This window comes from Ostrea edulis, chromosome 3 (assembly GCF_947568905.1).
Source record: "Ostrea edulis chromosome 3, xbOstEdul1.1, whole genome shotgun sequence".
In the NCBI taxonomy this organism is placed as follows: Eukaryota; Metazoa; Mollusca; class Bivalvia; order Ostreida; family Ostreidae; genus Ostrea; species Ostrea edulis.
Genome location: NC_079166.1, coordinates 30228921 through 30248665, shown reverse-complemented (window position 1 = coordinate 30248665; position 19745 = coordinate 30228921). Strand labels below are relative to the sequence as shown.

General features: G+C 37.8%; 1 protein-coding gene across 1 annotated transcript; it reads left to right on the top strand.

The window, feature by feature from the left end:
- Window positions 1-48: 48 nt before the first annotated feature.
- On the top strand, window positions 49-19680 carry LOC125656331 (uncharacterized). Its single transcript, XM_056160863.1, has 5 exons — window positions 49-706; window positions 5294-5335; window positions 11216-11263; window positions 15261-18482; window positions 18585-19680. The coding sequence occupies exons 1-5, from the start codon at window positions 58-60 to the stop codon at window positions 19247-19249; spliced, it is 4626 nt and encodes a 1541-aa protein (XP_056016838.1). The 5' UTR covers window positions 49-57; the 3' UTR covers window positions 19250-19680.
- Window positions 19681-19745: the final 65 nt, after the last annotated feature.

Here is a 19745-nt window from a genome sequence, read left to right as displayed (position 1 = left end):
AAAATAATTCCTGTTTACATTCCCTCCACAGACTAGTGCCCGACTTGATATAAGGTAATGACGAGTTCTTATGAATCAACGCCAGAAACAACGAACGCAAACAGAGCGTGTCGAGTTGTACTCGGTCCCTGCACGGATGGTCTACGTGATTTATTGCGTCACTACGTCCCACCACACTCATTCCATCATGTCATTAAACAAAACAAGCTTAATCTTCCTCGACTTAACAGAGATCAACGAGACCTCATCTTACCACGAACTGGGAACTATGCTGGAAACTATGTTGATATGGACATTTCATTACTGTATATCTTATTGAGGAATATATCTAGCATACCACCACAATCCAATGGCTGGGGCAACGATCCTGACCCCAGTGACAAGAGCGTCTCTGCCACCATTGAGAGGATTCGATTGGTTCGGAATCGTTGTGTTCACTCATCTGATCCATCCATGTCCATCTCAGACTTTCATTCCATTTGGTCCACCATTAGGTCTGCAATGGTAGATCTGGATGCTTTCCTCATGAATGGAAACAAATATGAAAAAGATGTGGATTTCCTACATAGAGAGTCGATGGACCCTGAAAATGACCTACATTATGAGGAAGAACTGAAGAAGCAGGTGGAGGAAGATAAGACGACCAGGAAAATGATGGTCAGCCTTAAAAGTATGGCAATATTATGCAATATCAGTTTTGAGTTTTGTAAGTGTATTACTATATCATTATATATCATATCATATTGATCAGCGATTGTTTATTAATGTATGATGGGCCAATGAGTTGTGACCGGTCAACAGGGGATGCTTACTCTTCCTACGCACTTGATTCAAACTCTGGTATACACAGGAGTCCTTATCTTATAATTTTTCTAATGACTACAGATGTTGTGTTGTTACCTTGTAATGGAGACGTGGACTTCTTATAATTTTACTGATGACTAGATTTTGTTTTTGTTACCCTTAATCACTGCAGTTGTATTTTAGATTTGATAAAGGTCACTGATAAATTATGAGGTGAAAATTGTTTACTCTTGCCATAATTCTTCACTGAAGCTGCAAAATAAGGATGAATAATATCCAATATAGTTATTAGGAGTAAACTCAAGTGACCTATATTGCAAATGATCAAAATCCGCTGTGCATCGTTCGTTATCGATTGAACATCTTTAACTTCTCCTTCATAACTGCCATTTCAATTCTTTTCTAATATAATATGAAGCATCTTTGACACAAGGGGGGTATAAATTGAAAATTTCAGGACTCCTGCTTCCCATGGGTCTTAGGGGTGTGGCAAGAACTGTCAGAAATATACCAATTTTCAAAAGAACTGCACATGTGTCAGAAAAACTAAATGCATAAAAGTCAAATTCATGACCTATGTAATAGAGGTTCTGAATCCAGGGCGGGCCACACTTGGTATTCATATAGTATTTATCTGTAAAATAGTTTCAAGAAAATATCTTTAATGTTGTTAATACTAAATTGAAACTAATGGATATTTGAAATGAACAGGTATCCCTTTACCACAATTGGGAATTTCATGATTCCAGAGATAGGGGTTTTGGTATCAGGATAGGGCCAAAAGGTTACATGTTATTGATTAGATGTGTTAACTATTCAACATTTTAACTTCATCTTGATAACTTACCATTCCAATTCTTTTTGAATTTGGTATGAAGTATCTTTGGGACAATGGAGATATATATGATTAATTTCAAGACACCTGCTAATCCCTGAAGCCTCGGTGACTGGGCTAGAACTGCCAAACAATGACTAATGTTTAAAAATGTTCTCTACAAAAACTGTAAATTTCATGATCCCCAAGGTAAAGGATCTGATTTCAGGATGGGGTCAAACTTGGTATATTACATGTATAGTAAAAGTTACATATATTAAGATTTTTAAAACATCTTTAAACTTAATACTATTGATACTGAATTAAAGCTAAATGGATATTTAAAATGAGCAGAAAACCCTCTCCAAATAGATAGATGCATTCAACAAACAAGACGGGACAGTATAGGTATATCCCAATTTCAAATAGATATATGTGAAATTCGGGATGCATAATGTCTTGATGTAACAAATTTATGATCGAGTAGTCTGCAGTCATCTTTCACAGTTGATAATTCTGAGACCACAAAACTTGTCGTAGTCATTGTAGGTGTTGTATGATGCAGATCCCTCCTACCTGCAACAATGCAAACCCTTTCCAATGTTAACTCAGCTATCGGTGTCGGCGGCATCGTTGTAAACTTTTCACATTGTCATCTTCTTCTCCAGAACCACTTGGCCAATTTCAACCAAACGTGGTAAATAGCGTCCTTGGGTAAAGTTGATTCAAGTTTATTCAAATAAAGGGGAGATAATAAAAAAAATGCAAACATTTTCAAAATTCTTCTTCTCAAGAACCACTGGGCCATAAGAGTGGACATTTTTCTGATGTAGAGTAGATTCCAATTTGTTCACATCATGGCCCCCGAGGGTAGGACGGGACCACATTAGGGGATCAAATTTTACATGTTCATGTACGTGTGTAGAAAAATCTTCTCCAAAACTACTGGGCCAATTTTATTCAAGCATGATTCAAATCATCCTTAAGTGAAGGGGATTCAGGTTTGTTAAAATGAAGGGTCATATGCCCCCTTCAAAAGGGAGATAATTACAAAAATGCAAAAATAGTGTGGGGTCATTTAAAAATATTCTTCTCAGGAACCACAGGGCCAGGGAAGCTAAAATTCACATAAAAGCTTCCTGACATATCGCAGAGATTCAAGTATGTAAAATTCGTGATCTCTGGGGTATGTTGGGGCCAGAATAAGGGATCAGAGTTTTATATGCGAATGAATAGGGAACCGAACTTGTCACAGAACATCTTTTACATGAAATTTGTAACTATAAAAGGTCATTACCGTCTACAAAGACAAATGGTAATTGGTGAATTTGTAGTCAAGATTAATGATTAAGTTTTATAATTAATGAATTTTAGATATTACCATTGAATTTCTTTTCTGAACCAAGCTGCTTGTATGATTATAGATTTGCTCAAGCGTTTTTACCTCACCTGAGCTAAAAGCTCATCTTCTCAAGAACCACTGATCCAGAAAAGCTGATATTTACATGAAAGCTTTCTGACATAATGCAGATTCAAGTTTGTTCAAATATTGGCCCCCTGGGGTCGGATGGGGTCATAATAGGGGATCAAAGTTTTATATACAAATATATAGAGAAAAACTTTAAAATCTTCTTCCCAAGAACCACTGAGCCAGAAAAGCTGATATTTGCATGAAAGCTTCCTAACATAGTGCAGAGTTAAGTTTGTTCAAATCATGCCCCCCTGGGGTAGGATGGGGCCACAATAGGGGATCAAAGTTTTACATACAAATATAAAGGGAAAATCTTTAAAAAATCTTCTTCTCAAGAAACACTGCGCCAGAAAAGCTGAGATTTATATGAAAGCTTCCTGATATAGTGCAGATACTAAATTGTTAAACTTCTGGCCCCCGGGGGTCGGATGGGGCCATAAGGGGGATCAAAGTTTTGCATACAAATATATAGGAACAATCTTTAAAATTCATCTTCTCAAGAACCACTGAGCCAGAAAAGCTGAGATTAACATGAAAGCTTCCTGATATAATGCAGATTCAAGTTTGTTAAAATTATGGCCCCCGGGGGTAGGATGGGGCCACAAGGGGGATCAAAGTTTTACATACAAATATATAGGATCAATCTTTAAAAATCTTTTCAAGAACCACTGAGCCAGAAAGAACTGAGATTTATAGCAAAGCTTTCTGATATAGTGCAGATTCGGGTTTCTTAAAATCATGGTACTCGGAGGTCGGATGGGGCCACAATAGGGGATCAAAGTTTTACATACAAATATAAAGGGAAAATCTTTAAAAGTCTTATTCTCAAGAACCACTGCCCCAGGAAAGCTTATATTTACATGAAAGCTTTCTAATATAGTGCAGATTCAGGTTTATTAAAATGATGGCACCCGGGGGTCGGATAGGGCCACAATAGGGGATCAAAGTTTTACATACAAATATATAGAAAAAATCTTCTTCTCAAGAACCACTGAGCCAGAAAAGCTGATATTTACATGAAAGCTTTCTGAGATAATGCAGATTCAAGTTTGTTAAAATCCTGGCCCCCTGGGGTCGGATGGGGCCACAATAGGGGATGAAAGTTTTACATACAAATATATAGGAACAATCTTTCAAAATCTTCTTCCCAAGAACCACTAAGACAGAAAAGCTGATATTTGCATGAAAGCTTCCTAACATAGTGCAGAGTTGAGTTTGTTCAAATCATGACCTCCTGGGGTAGGATGGGGCCACAATAGGGGATCAAAGTTTTACATACAAATATAAAGGGAAAATCTTTAAAAATCTTCTTCTCAAGAACCACTGAGCCAGAAAAGCTGATATTTACATGAAAGTTTCCTGATATAGTGCAGATTCAAGTTTGTTAAAATGACGACCCCGGGGGTCGGATGGGGCCACAAGGGGGGATCAAAGTTTTACATACAAATATATAGAGAAAATCTTTAAAAATCATCTTCTCAAGAACCATGCACTGAGCCAGAAAAGCTTATATTTACATGAAAGCTTTCTGACATAATGCGGATCCAGGTTTGTTAAAATCCTGGCCCCCGGGGGTCGGATGGGGCCCCAATAGGGGATCAAAGTTTTACATACAAATATATAGGAACAATCTTTAAAAATCTTCTTCTCAAGAACCATTGGGCCAAAGAAGTTCACATTTACATGAAAGTTTCTGACATAGTGTAGATTCAAGTTTGCAAAAACCATGGCCTGCTCCAGGGGTATGTTGGGGCCATATTAGTGACTACGGTTTTACATGCAAATATATATGGAAAGTCTTCTGATGTGGACCAAGGTGACTCAGGTGAGCGATGTGGCCCATGGGCTTTTGTTATTGCTAGGAACTGCTGTGCAGTTAAACGTTGTGGCCGGTGGGCCTCTGCGTTTTATTTTGACGTTTCCTGGAGAATGCAGGCAATTCCATATGATCTTCGTAAAAAAAAGTCTGAGAGGGATTCATTATATATTGCAACTAGATCCCTACCAGCTCAAAGGTCATAAGCGTTGAACGTGCAACATGATGCAGGCCTAAATTTCGCGACCTTTCACCAGCAATGGTGACGTCTCCCTATGAGTGAAGAATTATTTAGCGAGACGTGAAACCACAATTTTGTCCAGGGATGTGACATGTTGTATAGAAAGCTTGTTTCAGTAATGAATTATTTTTCATCATATATTTGCAGGGAAGGTTGAGGAAACTGCAGAGGAAACAAAGAAGTTGCATGGTATGACATAAACTTATATTTGATATGTTTGTATGGAGATAGATGGTACTGTAAATACAATATACTAATATGTTTGTATGTTGATAAAATGGGCAAGAATATTGAACTTAGATAGTACAAACATTTGTAGGAAAATGAAAATGTATTCATCACCAAGTATACAGTTTACCCAGATGAATTAAAACTCAGGCTGATTATTTCAAAATATCTAAAGTTAGAAATATGAAACTTGATCTTGGTACATAATACATTTTAGAAAATGTATTTTTGATTCTGATATGATAAAACATAGATGCAAAATTAACTACATTAGTTAGTCTTTGTTTATTTAGTTTGTAATTATATCGTTCACAAAATGACATTGATAATATGTTCAAAGTCCTTGTGCTACATTGAAGTGAAGAAGGGAATTGTGTTTAAATTGCATGTGTTTTACGTATGTACAATATTAGTACACAAGTTGAAACAAGGTACAGCACCATAATTCTAAATACTATTTCAATGTTGGGGCATATTTTTGCTGACATGTTGAAGACAAGATAAGACAGCATTCGACCCCTTTTGAATATAATTTTTATTATTAAAGAAATAAAAACATTTCTTAATTCTAAACAACTTGTTTAGGGACAAATATTAGTGTGTTACCTCTGAAAAGTGATAAAGAACCACACAAAGCAGATAGATAACAACTTCATTGCCGTGGGCTACAAATACTTAAAGGCGAAAAACAAATACATGTATAAGGAATTTACAGTTTGACCAACATGTGATACATTGTTGTGCCATTGGAGAAGGATTACAAGTTTAACGAGAATAAGGATTAATCTGACGAATAAGTCAACTCAGGGGTTTATTTTTTGTGTTTTCATACACTGGTTCACTGACCACGATGGGGGTCAATGTTGAGTATTTCAATATCACTTTTATTGTTCACTTACACTGGTTCACTGACCAAATGATTAAGCAACACTTTTTAATAACTCATTTCAATGTGTGTGGAATTGGTTGGTTGACTGTTTTTGTTAAATAGTCGATTTCAATATGTGTAGAGTTGGTTTATTGCTCGTATTACGTCCCATTAATATTTTTCACTCATATTTAGACATCACCAGCTGTATGTTAAGTACCACATATTTAGACCTATACTAGTTCTGAACCGTAGTTATACTGTAGCCATCGTCGGAAACCGACGGTCGGTCGCACTTCTTTTACCTCCTGTGTGACACAACTTCAACGCCATTTTTTTTCGCTGGAAGGTGTGACGGTTCAGCTTCTTTATGTGTTTTGTCGCTTTACCATTCCTTATTGCGATATTCAACCAATAAAAAGCCCCCTTTTTCCAGTGTTCGGGAGTATAGAAGAACATGGCTTTCAAATGGAAGATTTTGACAAGTTCCTAAGCATTCAGCGATATCTTCTCTGTCAGTTTTTTTAAATAAAATGTATTCAAAATATAAATACTCCTAACAACTTATCTCTTTCCTCTTTCTTCTGGTCCACTTTCGTGACCATTGATTCATTGAATTTGCATATCCTATTTTATTTATTCGTACAAAGACTGCATGCAAACGATACGTCTATTAGGTGAAAGTTGAGACACTCTAGATAATAGCTTTACTGTTCAAGTGACGTTTTTGACAATAGAACCCTGTAACCCCAATCTTTGATAGTGGCACAACAAAACCTACTCTTTCTTGAGCGCCGTCATTACTGCTGACGCATAGTGATTCCCATTTGTCCTCAATACATCATTAAAGGTCATGGATTTTAATGAGTTAAGTGAAAATATCGCCTTTGTGTACCACAGGAGGTAAAAGAAGTGCGACCGATTGTGGGTTTCCAACGATGCGTAGCAGTGTGAGTTCTTTAATGTGTCAACGCCTGCCACAACTCGGTACCTCCATGTTTAAGGTCATATTTGAAAGACTCGAGAATTTCACTTCTAAATGCTGAATGTTAAGCGACAGAATTATGTGTGGAGTAAGCTATAGGCTGATAAATTCATATGAACATACGTTTACAACTATGAAGGAGAAACTTCAAACTTACTGTGAGACTACAGTCCCTGAAGCGTTCTACTTTACCATTTTTCCGTTCGCTCACCGTGCGTTCACCGTGCGCTCTCCGTTCACAGTTTTGCGTTCAGCGTGCGCTCACCGTTCGTTCCCCGTTCACAAAGCGTTCAGCGTGCGCTCACCGTTCATTCATTGTTGAGTTTTTTCATTGTCATTCGGAACACCATGGTGAATGGACCAATCTTGACAGCAAGGCGAAAATGAAAATTGAACGTGTGCGAAAGAGTGGAAGGATACTTTCTTACTATATCAGAAATTTAATTTTAAAGTACAAAATGTCAGGATTATTCACTGTGAATGCCGAAAGGTTCATTTGAGCTTTTGTTAAAACATTCTAAATGAGAGACGAATATAAGATCTTGTCGTTATGAATTTAACCCTAGAAGAACAAAAAATAAGGCAGTTTCAGGTAATGAAAACCTCTTCCCCTGTGTTCACGATTTAGCATTTACAAGTTTGGGCACACATTATTATAATTATTTTGCATTGCTTGACAAGAGTTTTAAACAAGTAACCCCCCTACTTTGAAAAATAAAAACAAACAAACGATGCTACATAATGTACATTGTACCGTATGTACGTGTCAAAATGTCAAACTCATATAGCTCTTTTTATGCCTGCAATCTATGGTCAAATCAATAATAAAAATAGAAAGTTTGGTATTGATTATTTCCTCGAATCGATGTAGCTGTGACAAATGAATGACACATAATGTAAGTAGGAATATTAATACTGTTAGCAGTGTTGAGGTGTTGACACAGGGTATACCGTCCTTATTGTTTGTTTACTTCATCTATCTTGACTCCTTTCGGGGGTGTTTTTTAATTACAGGTATCCCAAACGATCGAGCTCGTAAAATTTGAAGCCATACATGAACACCTGATAATTCTGGATGTCATTACACATGTAGACTATAGTGTTTTCCTTTTCACATGCATTGTTTATATATTATACCCATGCATTAAATGTATCTGTACATGTAATGGTATACACAATGTACATATGAAATTTGCTTTTGTTTGTGTATGACTGTTGCGTGTATTAATGTACAATTTGCGATAATTTCATGAAATATATACATGAATACTCGGTACTTGTACAAAAATATATTACATTGAATATATCCAGAACTGTAAAATATGCTGTATCATGATTCCGGTTTATTTAATTCTTTTTTAGTAATTGATGAAATGTACATGTATTTTATTACATGATTATGAAATAAGTAAAATCTCAGGAAAAAATCAGAAACATTCCGAGTAAATAGATCATTTTGCATTCAGCGTGCGCTCAGCGTTCGTTCACCGTTCACTTTGCGCTCTGCGTTCGCTCACCGTTCACCAAATTGCGTTCACCGTTCACTCTGCGTTCGTTCACCGTTCGCTCTGCGTTCGTTCACCGTTCGCCCACCGTGCGTTCACCGTTCGCTCACCGTTCAAGTGGGAAAGAAGAACGTTTCAGGGACTGTACATATGCCAGAAGTGGTGTTAATCAAATGTGGATTCTAAAAAACTCTAAAACACTTTTAGTAAACTTGAAATCGCAAAACTTTTCCCAAATCAATAACATCAAAATCTATGACTTTTCAACTCTATACACGACCATTTCTCACGATAAATTAAAGACTAGACTTTTTGACATCATATACAGTTGCTTCTTGAACAAAAATGGAAAAAGGAAATATCCATATCTAGTGATCAGTCATCCAAAAACTTACTTTGTGAAACACCACTCTGATTCCACGCTCAAATACTCTAACGATGAAATAAAAAATATGCTAGAGTTCCTCATTGACAATATCTTCGTGGTCTTTGGTGATCGGGTCTTCCAACAGTCTGTTGGAATTCCCATGGGCAAGACTTGTGCTCCTTTGTTAGTTGACATGTTTCTATATTCATATGAAGCAGAATTTATTCAAAAACTTCTACATTGTGGCCTTCAATTCGACATGTAGATATGCGACGTTTTGTCTATTAACAATAATAACTTTCATATGTCGATTCGATTTATCTCTGTGAGCTCGAAATAAAAGACACCACAGAGTCGTCCACTTCTGCTTCATACTTAGATATTTTATTGAAAGTATACATTAACGGCAAACTGACCACTCAACTGTATGACAAACGGGATGATTTTAGCTTCTCCATCGTCAATTTCCCATATTTATGTAGCAATACATGTATTGCATTATTACCTGCACATTGTGTTTATATCTCTCAGCTGATTCGATATGCAAGAGCTTGTTCTGCATATAGTCGGTTTTTAAATTTAGGCAAGCTGCTGACAAACAAGTTGATGGTACAAGGGTTTCAATAGTCTCGATTGAAATCAGCATTTCGCAAATTCTATGGTCGCTATAACGATCTAGTTCCTCAATACAACCTATCATTGGATCAAATGCTGTCTGACGTGATTCATACCGATTGTTAGGCCGTTCTAATGGCACACTGATTTTGACTACGTATAACTCCGTGTACCTGATCAGGATATAGGGCTCACGGCGGGTGTGACCGGTCGACAGGGGATGCTTACTCCTCCTAGGCACCTGATCCTACCTCTGGTGTGTCCAAGGGTCCGTGTTTGCCCAACTTATCTATTTTGTATTGCTTATAGGAGTTATGAGATTTATCACTGTTTGTTATCTTCACCTTCCATGTACAAGAGTGAGGAATTGATATAAGTGCACTTGTCTTCCAATCTCAAAAATTCCAATGTTATGTACTTAATCATGTTTTGTTTCTTTGAAATAAATGCAGTTTAGAATTACATGTAATTGGTTGGTGAAGAACGTTTTGAGGTGTTAGATACTGTGTGGATAAAATCAAGCTTTATACAATATCTTTTTAGTTCACCTGAGCCTTCAGCTCAAGTCAGCTTTTCTGAGCAAAATTTGTCTGTTAAATTGTCTGTCATCAGCGTCGGTGTAAACTTTTCACATTTCCATCTTCTTTACCAGAACCACTGGTAATTTCATCCAAACTTGGTGCAAAGCATCCTTGGGTGCAGGGCTTTTAAATTTGTTCAAATGAGAGGACCATGCTCCCTTCAACGGGGAGACCATCACAAAAATGCGAAAATAGGGTGGGGTAATTTAAGAATTTTCTTCTCCAGAATCACTGGGCCAGAGGAGCTGAAATTTACATGACAGCTTCCTGACATGCAAATCAAAGTTTGTTAAATTCATGGCCCCCAGGGATAAGTTGGGGCGACAATAGGGGATTGAAGTTTTACATGCGAATAAATAGGGAAAATCTTTAAAAATCTTCTTCTCATAAAACACTGAGCCAGAAAAGCTGAAATTTATATGAAAGCTTTCTGACATAGCGCAGATTCAAATTCATCAAACATGGGCCCCCGGGGATAGAATGGGGCCACATTAGAGGAAGATGAAAGTTTTACATGCAAATATATCTAGCGAAAATCATTGAAAATCTTCTGAAGATTTACTGGGCCAGAAAAGTTTACATTGACATGAAAGCTTCCTGACATAGTACAGATTAAGTTTTTTTTTTACAATCATGCCCCCAAAGATAGGATGAGCTCAAAAATGGGGATCAAAGATTTACAGACTACTATAAAAAGAAAATCTTTAAAAATCTTCTTCTCAAGAACCATTGGGCTAAAGAAATTTACATGAAAGTTTCTTGGCATAGTGCAGATTCAAGTTTGTAAAACTCATGGTCCCTGGGGTATTTTACATGCAAATATATAGGAACATTTTTTAGATAGGGGACTTGGTGACTCAGGTGAGTGATGTGGCCCGTGGGCCTCTTATTAAGTAAAATGTTTTATTTCATTGTTTTAGGTAAAGTAGTGAAACTAACTGAGTCCCCAATCCCACCAAATGTGAGAGGTAAGTCAATAGAATAGCCAATCATTAGAAAGTACATTTAAGTCTTTAGTTAAGTTTAATTACATTTATACACAAATATCAACTCTGAACAAGCTTTCCAGATATTCAAAATCGGCAAGCACTGCTAGCATTCAAAATTGTCAAGCACTGCTAGCATTCAAAATTGGCAAGCATTGCTATCATTCGAAATTGGCAAGCATTGCTAGCATTTAAAATCAGCAAGCATTGCTAGTATTTAAAATCGGCAAGTACTGCCTTGCTGTAGTCCACCATGCCAGCAATCTTGCAAAATTGCTTCTGCAGCTACAATTATTAAGTAATCAATTAAATTCTGTACATCTTGGTTTTTTCTCTGACATGCATTGCAGTAGGTGAAATTTTCATAGCATTGATAATATTGCAAGTTTTGAATAATTATAGGATTTGACGCAGTATAGATTTCCAAATCTCGTACTGCTTAAATTTCTTCTAAAATGAACTCATTCACTGCTTGTTCAAATGAAGGGTAACACCCGGAGATAATGGCGAAATAGTGAAAATGAGTTGACGAGTTTTAAAAACCATTTCCAGAACCACTGGCCCTATTTCAACCAAACTTAGCAAAACGCATCTATGGATGAAGGGAATTCAAGTGTGTTCACGTGAAGGGCGACAAGGGGAGATAATAGCAAAATAGTGAAAATGAATGTGAATTTTAAAAAATTTCTTCACTAGAGCCAATAGGCCAATTTCAACCAAACTTGGCAAAAAGCATCCTTCTGCGAAGAGCTTTCAAAGGGAGGATAATCACAAAATAGGGTGGAGTCATTTAAAAATCTTCCTCCCAGGAACCACTCAGCGAGAAAAGTTAAAATTCACCTGAAAGCTTCCTGACATAGTGCAGATTCATGTTGTTCAAATCAAGACTCCCGGGAGTAGACTGGGGTCACAATAGGGGATCACATTTTTGCATGCGAATATATAGGTAAAATCTTTGAAAATCTTCACAAGAACCACTGGGCCGAGAAAATACAAATTTACATAAAAGATTTCTGACGTAGTGCTAATTCAAGTTTGTTAAAATCATGGCTGCCAGGGGTAGGATGGGCCACAATAGGGGATCGAAGTTTTACATACCAATGTATAGAGAAAATATTTAGAAATCTTCTCAAGAAGCATTGGGCCAGAGAAGTTTACATTTACATGAAAGCTTCATGACATGTTACAGATTGAAGTTTGTTGACATCACAGACCCCGGGGTAGGGTGGCGCCACAATAGGGGAGCAAAGTATTACATTCAAATACAGTGGAGCCTCGTTAATCCGGACACTTTGGTTCCAAGCAAAATCGTCCGGATAAATGAAGCGTCCTTATGATTGAATCGCATATTTTCTATCTTTACATAAGTAACCAATATATGTCTACTTTATTGATGCTAGTGAATTAAACACATTCTATCATTGGATTTGACCATTTGCATTAATAAATAAATTATGATAATGTTAATATTTACATGTATTTCAAAGCACTAAAATTTTATGTATGTGTTCAGTGTATTTGCGCATGCTTACATTGTGTATATGAGCCCTACAAATAAATATACAAAACTGTGTACCGTATGCACTAAAACAAATAATGAAGCACTTTATGTAACTATAAGTAAATAAATCATTACATTAGTAACTAACATAATAATTCACACTTCAAACATTTCATCACACTTTTACTTCTTAAAGAGGCCGGTGATTTCCATTTGTCACGATTCACGGGTTCGGCGGTCTGTTAAAACAATCTTCATCGTCCAAAGTTGACATAAGAATTTCGTGATTATCAAGTCAGTTAACAACATTCTTTAACCAAAATTCAATCTGTCAGGGTTTATATTTCTTACTCTATAATTATCCTAGCCAATATCGGGAGCACAGAATCATTGAAGCTCGTAATATCAAGGCCTAATACTGCTTTGATCTAGCCACGCGCACCCATTATTTTCATGATGCGATAATAACGGAACAAAACTCGGGTGAAACTAACATTACGGGTACATACAAAATTTAATTGTCATTTTCCTTAAAATGGTAATTTTCTCACTTCTACCCAGAGTTTAAAAATTCGAAAGCAATAAAGCTCTACAACATCGTAACAAGAATCAATCGTACACAGGTACATTCTACATGCGTGACATTCTAAACGTTAAAAACTTACTACGTATACATGTGCATGAACATACATATATATTTCACGCCAATCAACAGTATAAAATCCAGAATCTAGAAGTATAATCTACACATTTTAGATTTGCATAAGCCGATAATCAATTTACGAATCAATGCAAATGATATGTGTAGCAGTTAAAAAATTATCATTACCGCATGATGTTTAATTTGTTAATACTATTAGGCTATTGATTAAGACTATAAAATAATATGCTACAGATTTATTCACAAAATTCAACACTTCACACAATAAAAATCTTATGTGCGAAAATTGGCGATACAATGTCTCGATCGGCACGTGCTATCTAATTGACATAACATCACACACCACCTAATTATAGAGAGATGTTGACAGGGTACAGGTAATCGCTTCAATTAGAGTTTAGCTTGTTTTCTTTATAATTTGCGCCTTGCTAAAATTGTCCAACACAGACCTTCCTGAAACAAAATTACCGTTCGGATTAACGGTACAATTTTCAACGCAGTATAACGTTTTGTAGTAATAAGTAATCGTCCGGATCCGGAACGCAAATTTCCGGATTAATGATGCAAAATAATGTATAAAAATTCCGTTCCCTAGAAAAATCGTCCGGAAGGTGAATCGTCCGGATTAATGGCGTCCGGATTACCGAGGCTCCACTGTACATAGGGAAAATCTTTAAAATCTTCGAAAGAACAAATGGGCCAGAAAAGTTTACATTTACCTGAAAGGTTCCTTACATAGTGCAGATTCAACTTTGTAAAAGGCATGACCCTTGGGGTAGATTAGGGCTACAATAGGGATCAAAGTTTTACATGCGAATATATAGGTAAAATCTTTAAATATGGGCCAAGGTAACTCAGTTGAGCAATGTGGCCCACGGGTCTCTTATTGTCCTCCAATACTGGTACTTATAATTAATAGTACAATACTAAATTAATTCATAACGATTGACTCAGTTTTCAGCAATGAAGAAAGAAACGAAGTAAAGAAATTAGAAGTGTATACATCCATTGTATGTCTTCTTAGAACTGACTTCCAGACGCTCAACATTCACTTCAATCTACATGTTTGAAATCATAATTTTTTTAAATTGCGTAAGAAAAAGAAATCGGCATTAAAAACAATGTAACTTAAGCTTGTACTGATATTGTTTTATAGTGACTGGCGGGTAGATTTTCATGTTTTGTATTATTTTCTGTCAGAAAACATTTAGATCACTTTGAATAGACTCGGGCACATCATTGTGTGAAATACGGATGCCAGTAAAGAAAATGTAAACCATAATGAAGTAGAGGTACATTATCGTGAAATACATATTAAGATCAGCAAATTCTGCTAACATTCAAAATCAGAAAGCATTGCTACCATTAAATATTGGCAGCTTTCAACGTTTTTCTGTACTGTATGTTATGTGAGCATTGCTGCCCTGCCCCTGCCCCACTATTTAATGCTCAGGGTACATAATGTTTACTAATATGTCTGTATAACCATCGTTCAATGATATTTACCGTGAACTTTCCTCACACTGCTTGACGATATTGAGCTATTCCGTTGTTTGTCGATGAACTACCGAACAAATTAAAGGCCGGACCTGCTTCCGTTCATTTAACCTTCATAAACTATTGATACCATTTTGACATTTGAACTACATAGTTTTGAAATAAACGTATACTGTGTTATATGAATATACATATATCCATACTGAATGTGTCACATCAGGGTGTTGTTTACATTAAAGTAATTCACTTTTACACATCAAGCGTATTATGAAATGAAACATCATTTATTCAGCTGTAAGTTCGTCAATATGTAATTTCAGAGCAATACGATATTGAGGTTCAAAGATGGACAGAGGAAAACAAGCTTTACTATGAAACCCACAGCTTCCCGTCAGTGATGCAGAAAGTGAGAAACCAACCATACGTAACATTTGTCGGAGTACCTGGGTCCGGGAAGTCGGCCACGGCTCATCACATCGCCCTCAAGCTCCAGGAAGAAGGTTATCAGGTTGTACCAATTGATGAAATCAGAGAGCTAAAGCAATACTGTGACACAAAGAATCCGCAGGTTTTTGTTATTGATGATGTAGTGGGTGTCTTTGGCCTCCAAAAAACTAATTTAGATGTGTTGACTAATTATGAAAAGAAAATAACACAGCCTTGCATGGATAAGTCTAGAACTTTGATGACATGTAGAGAGGCTGTGTTCAATGAGACACTGTCTTACAAACCATTCCTTACCAAAGATGAGAATGTGATTAAGTTACACAGTTCTTATAATGCATTAGATGACGAAGACAAAAAACAGATTCTCAAGAAATATGGTTTAAAGGAAGATCTAATATCGCCTGAATTGCTGACATCAACATCTCACATGTTTCCCCTTCTCTGTAAATTATTTTCAAAGGAAACAAAATTCAAAGCTCTTGGTCCAACGTTTTTCCTGAATCCAGTTCAATGTATCATAGATGAACTTGATGATATGCAAAGGCATAACAAACTGAATTATGCAACACTTGTTTTATGTATGCTAAATGAAAACAGCATCTCTAAAGACATTTTAAAAGATAGAAAAAATGAACATTTCATGAATATGAAAAGTGATACTTTGGAAAATTGTGAATTAGAAAACCAAACTGATGCATTCAAGTTTGTGAAAGCCTTGTCAGCAATGGAGGGGACATACACAAAACAGTGTGGTGCACACTACACATTTATACATGACTCCATGTTTGAAATATGTGCTTATCAGTATGGCAAACAGTTTCCGGACAAAATGTTGTTGTATATGAGTAGTAGTTATATTGCTAATTATGTCAAACCACAGACAATTGAACCAGGTATTGTGAACAAAATGATAGAGAAACAGGGGGATTTTCAATCTAGTAAGGGGGATAAAAGTAGCGATGATAGTGATGTAAAAGAGAAACAGAGTGATTCTCAATCTATTGAGAGGGATAGAATTAGTGATGGAAAAGTGAAGGAGAGTGGTACTCAATCTAGTGAGGGAGATGAGAGTACTAATGCTATTGAAGGAAAAAGGAAGGAGAGCGATGATGAAAACGATGAGAGAAAGGAATCGTTTGATCTGTGTATAAGGTTAGATGAGGACCAGTACCCACTGTTAGCAGAGAGATTGTACAGAGACATACAGAACATGGAGCTGTATGATGTTTTCAGGAATGAAGTTTTAGCACATACCCAGGTATGTCAGGCTTTTATTGGTGTGTTAGAGACAAAGTCATACACAGAATTAAAATCCGTATTTCTGTCCAGTCAGGGAGAGGTAGATAAGATAGTGAGTAAACGAGGATGTGTGAAGGAGGAGAGTGATGGGAGTAAGGAGACGAGGGAGCTGATTGAGTATTGGAAACAGACAGTGCTGTTGGATAAGAGGGATAAGGGGATACAATCGAATGAATACAATGTGAGAGTGATCAGCTGGGTGATTTTGTATGGACATTATCATATATTAGAGTACATAGTTCAACAGACTGGACTACACAATGAAATATGTGAATTATTTGAGATAACAGGAAATTCTTCACATCAGTCTAAATCTGGGATAGATACATGTATTAGACAGGAAAATGAAAACAATAGGTTAATAGAAAAGTATAGATTACTTCTGTTGAGTTGTTATAGTGGTGATGTACAGTCAGTCAGACTTTTACTTCCTGTCTGTAAGAAAGCAATCGATGGGAGTAAAGATAGGCCCTGGTTTATTTATTCACCTCTTGGTGCTGCATGTAATGCAGGACATGTGAGTGTGGTGAAGGAGCTGGTGAAGGCGGGTGCTGATGTCAATCTAGAGCATGATTTCGGGATTACACCACTGATAGCTGCATGTGAGGGAGGACATGTGAGTGTGCTGGAGGAGCTGATGAAGGCGGGTGCTGATATCAATCAACAGAATCGTCTGGGGGATACACCACTGATAGCTGCATGTGAAGGAGGACATGTAAGTGTGGTGGAGGAGCTGGTGAAGGTGACGGCTGATCTAAATATATGTGATGTTAATGGGCGTACACCACTGGCAGCTGCAAGTATGCAAGGACATGTGAGTGTGATACAGGAGCTGATGAAGGTGGGGGCTGATATCAATCTGCAGGATAATGACGGGAATAGTCCTCTGAAAACTGCAAGTAAGGCAGGACATGTGAGTGTGGTGGAGGAGCTGGTGAAGGTGGGGGCTGATGTCAATCTACAGGATAATGGCGGGAATAGTCCTCTGAAAGCTGCAAGTAAGGCAGGACATGTGAGTGTGGTGGAGGAGCTGGTGAAGGCGCGGGCTGATGTCAATCTACAGGATAATGGCGGGAATAGTCCTCTGAAAGCTGCAAGTAAGGCAGGACATGTGAGTGTGGTGGAGAAGCTGGTGAAGGCGCGGGCTGATATCAATCTACAGGATAATGACAGGAATACACCACTGACAGCTGCGTGTGAGTTAGGACATGTGAGTGTGGTGGTGGAGCTGGTGAAGGCGGATGCTGATGTCAATCTACAGGATAATGTAAGCTATACACCACTGATAGCTGCATGTAAGGGAGGACATGTGAGTGTGGTGAAGGAGCTGGTGAAGGCGAGGGCTGATATAAATCTACAGGATAATGACGGGAATACACCACTGACAGTTGCATGCGATGGAGGACATGTGAGTGTGGTGGAGGAGCTGGTGACGGCGGGGGCTGATATCAATCTACAGGATAATGACGGGAATACACCACTGACAGTTGCATGTTATGCAGGACATGAGAGTGTGGTGGAGGTGCTGGTGAAGGCGAAAGCTGATATCAATCAACAGAATAGATGGGGGTGTACCCCACTGAGAGCTGCATGTAATGTAGGACATGAGAGTGTGGTGGAGGAGCTGGTGAAGGCGGGGGCTGATACCAATCTACGGGATAATGACGGGAATACACCACTGACAGTTGCATGCATGAGAGGATATGTGAGTATAATGGAGAAGCTGATGAAGGTGGGGGCTGATATCAATCTACAGGATAATGACGGGAATACACCACTGACAGTTGCATGCGAGGGTGAACATGTGGGTGTGGTGGAGGATCTGGTGAAGGCAGTGGCTGATATCAATCTACAGAATCGATGGGGGTATACCCCACTGAGAGCTGCATGTAATGCAGGACATGAGAGTGTGGTGGAGGAGCTGGTGAAGGCGGGGGCTGATATCAATCTACAGGATAATGACGGGAATACACCACTGACAGTTGCATGCGAGGGTGGACATGTGGGTGTGGTGGAGGATCTGGTGAAGGCAGTGGCTGATATCAATCTACAGAATCGATGGGGGTATACCCCACTGAGAGCTGCATGTAATGCAGGACATGAGAGTGTGGTGGAGGAGCTGGTGAAGGCGGGGGCTGATATCAATCTACAGGATAATGACGGGAATACACCACTGACAGTTGCATGCGAGGGTGGACATGTGGGTGTGGTGGAGGATCTGGTGAAGGCAGTGGCTGATATCAATCTACAGAATCGATGGGGGTATACCCCACTGAGAGCTGCATGTAATGCAGGACATGAGAGTGTGGTGGAGGAGCTGGTGAAGGCGGGGGCTGATATCAATCTACAGGATAATGACGGGAATACACCACTGACAGTTGCATGCGAGGGAGGACATGTAAGTATGGTGGAGAAGCTGGTGAAGGCGGGAGCTGATATCAATCTACAGGATAATGACGGGAATACACCACTGACAGTTGCATGCGAGGGAGGACATGTGAGTGTGGTAGAGGAGCTGGTGAAGGCAGGGCGAAGAAGAGCTCTGGAACATATTCACAAATGAGGCATTTTCAGTCAATGAATACCTCAACCCACCCTCACCCCCGAATTATCATTTAAGCATTTTCAAGTTTGAATAAAAGCACAATTTATCAATAAATGTATTTACTCCTTTTCCAAAATTTGAAACGTCTCGAATATAAAGAAGGAATTTTTCTCGTACATAATGTCTGTCCCACATATAATATACGTGTAGTTCAGTACACTAACCAATTTTAACCGCATCAAAAATATACAAATATTGCACAATCTAAATGTAATTTATGGTCACATTATTTGTTTTGTACGTATAGTGAGCCCTTATATGTCCGCCTGCATTATATGTTTGCCTGCACTAAATGTCCACTCAATGTTGAACCGAACTGTCACTATATGTTTGTTTAGACTGAACATACACATGTATTCAAAACAAACATGCAGAACATGCACTTCCCGAATTGTTTATATACTAGTATATATATATATATATATATATATATATATATATATATATATATATA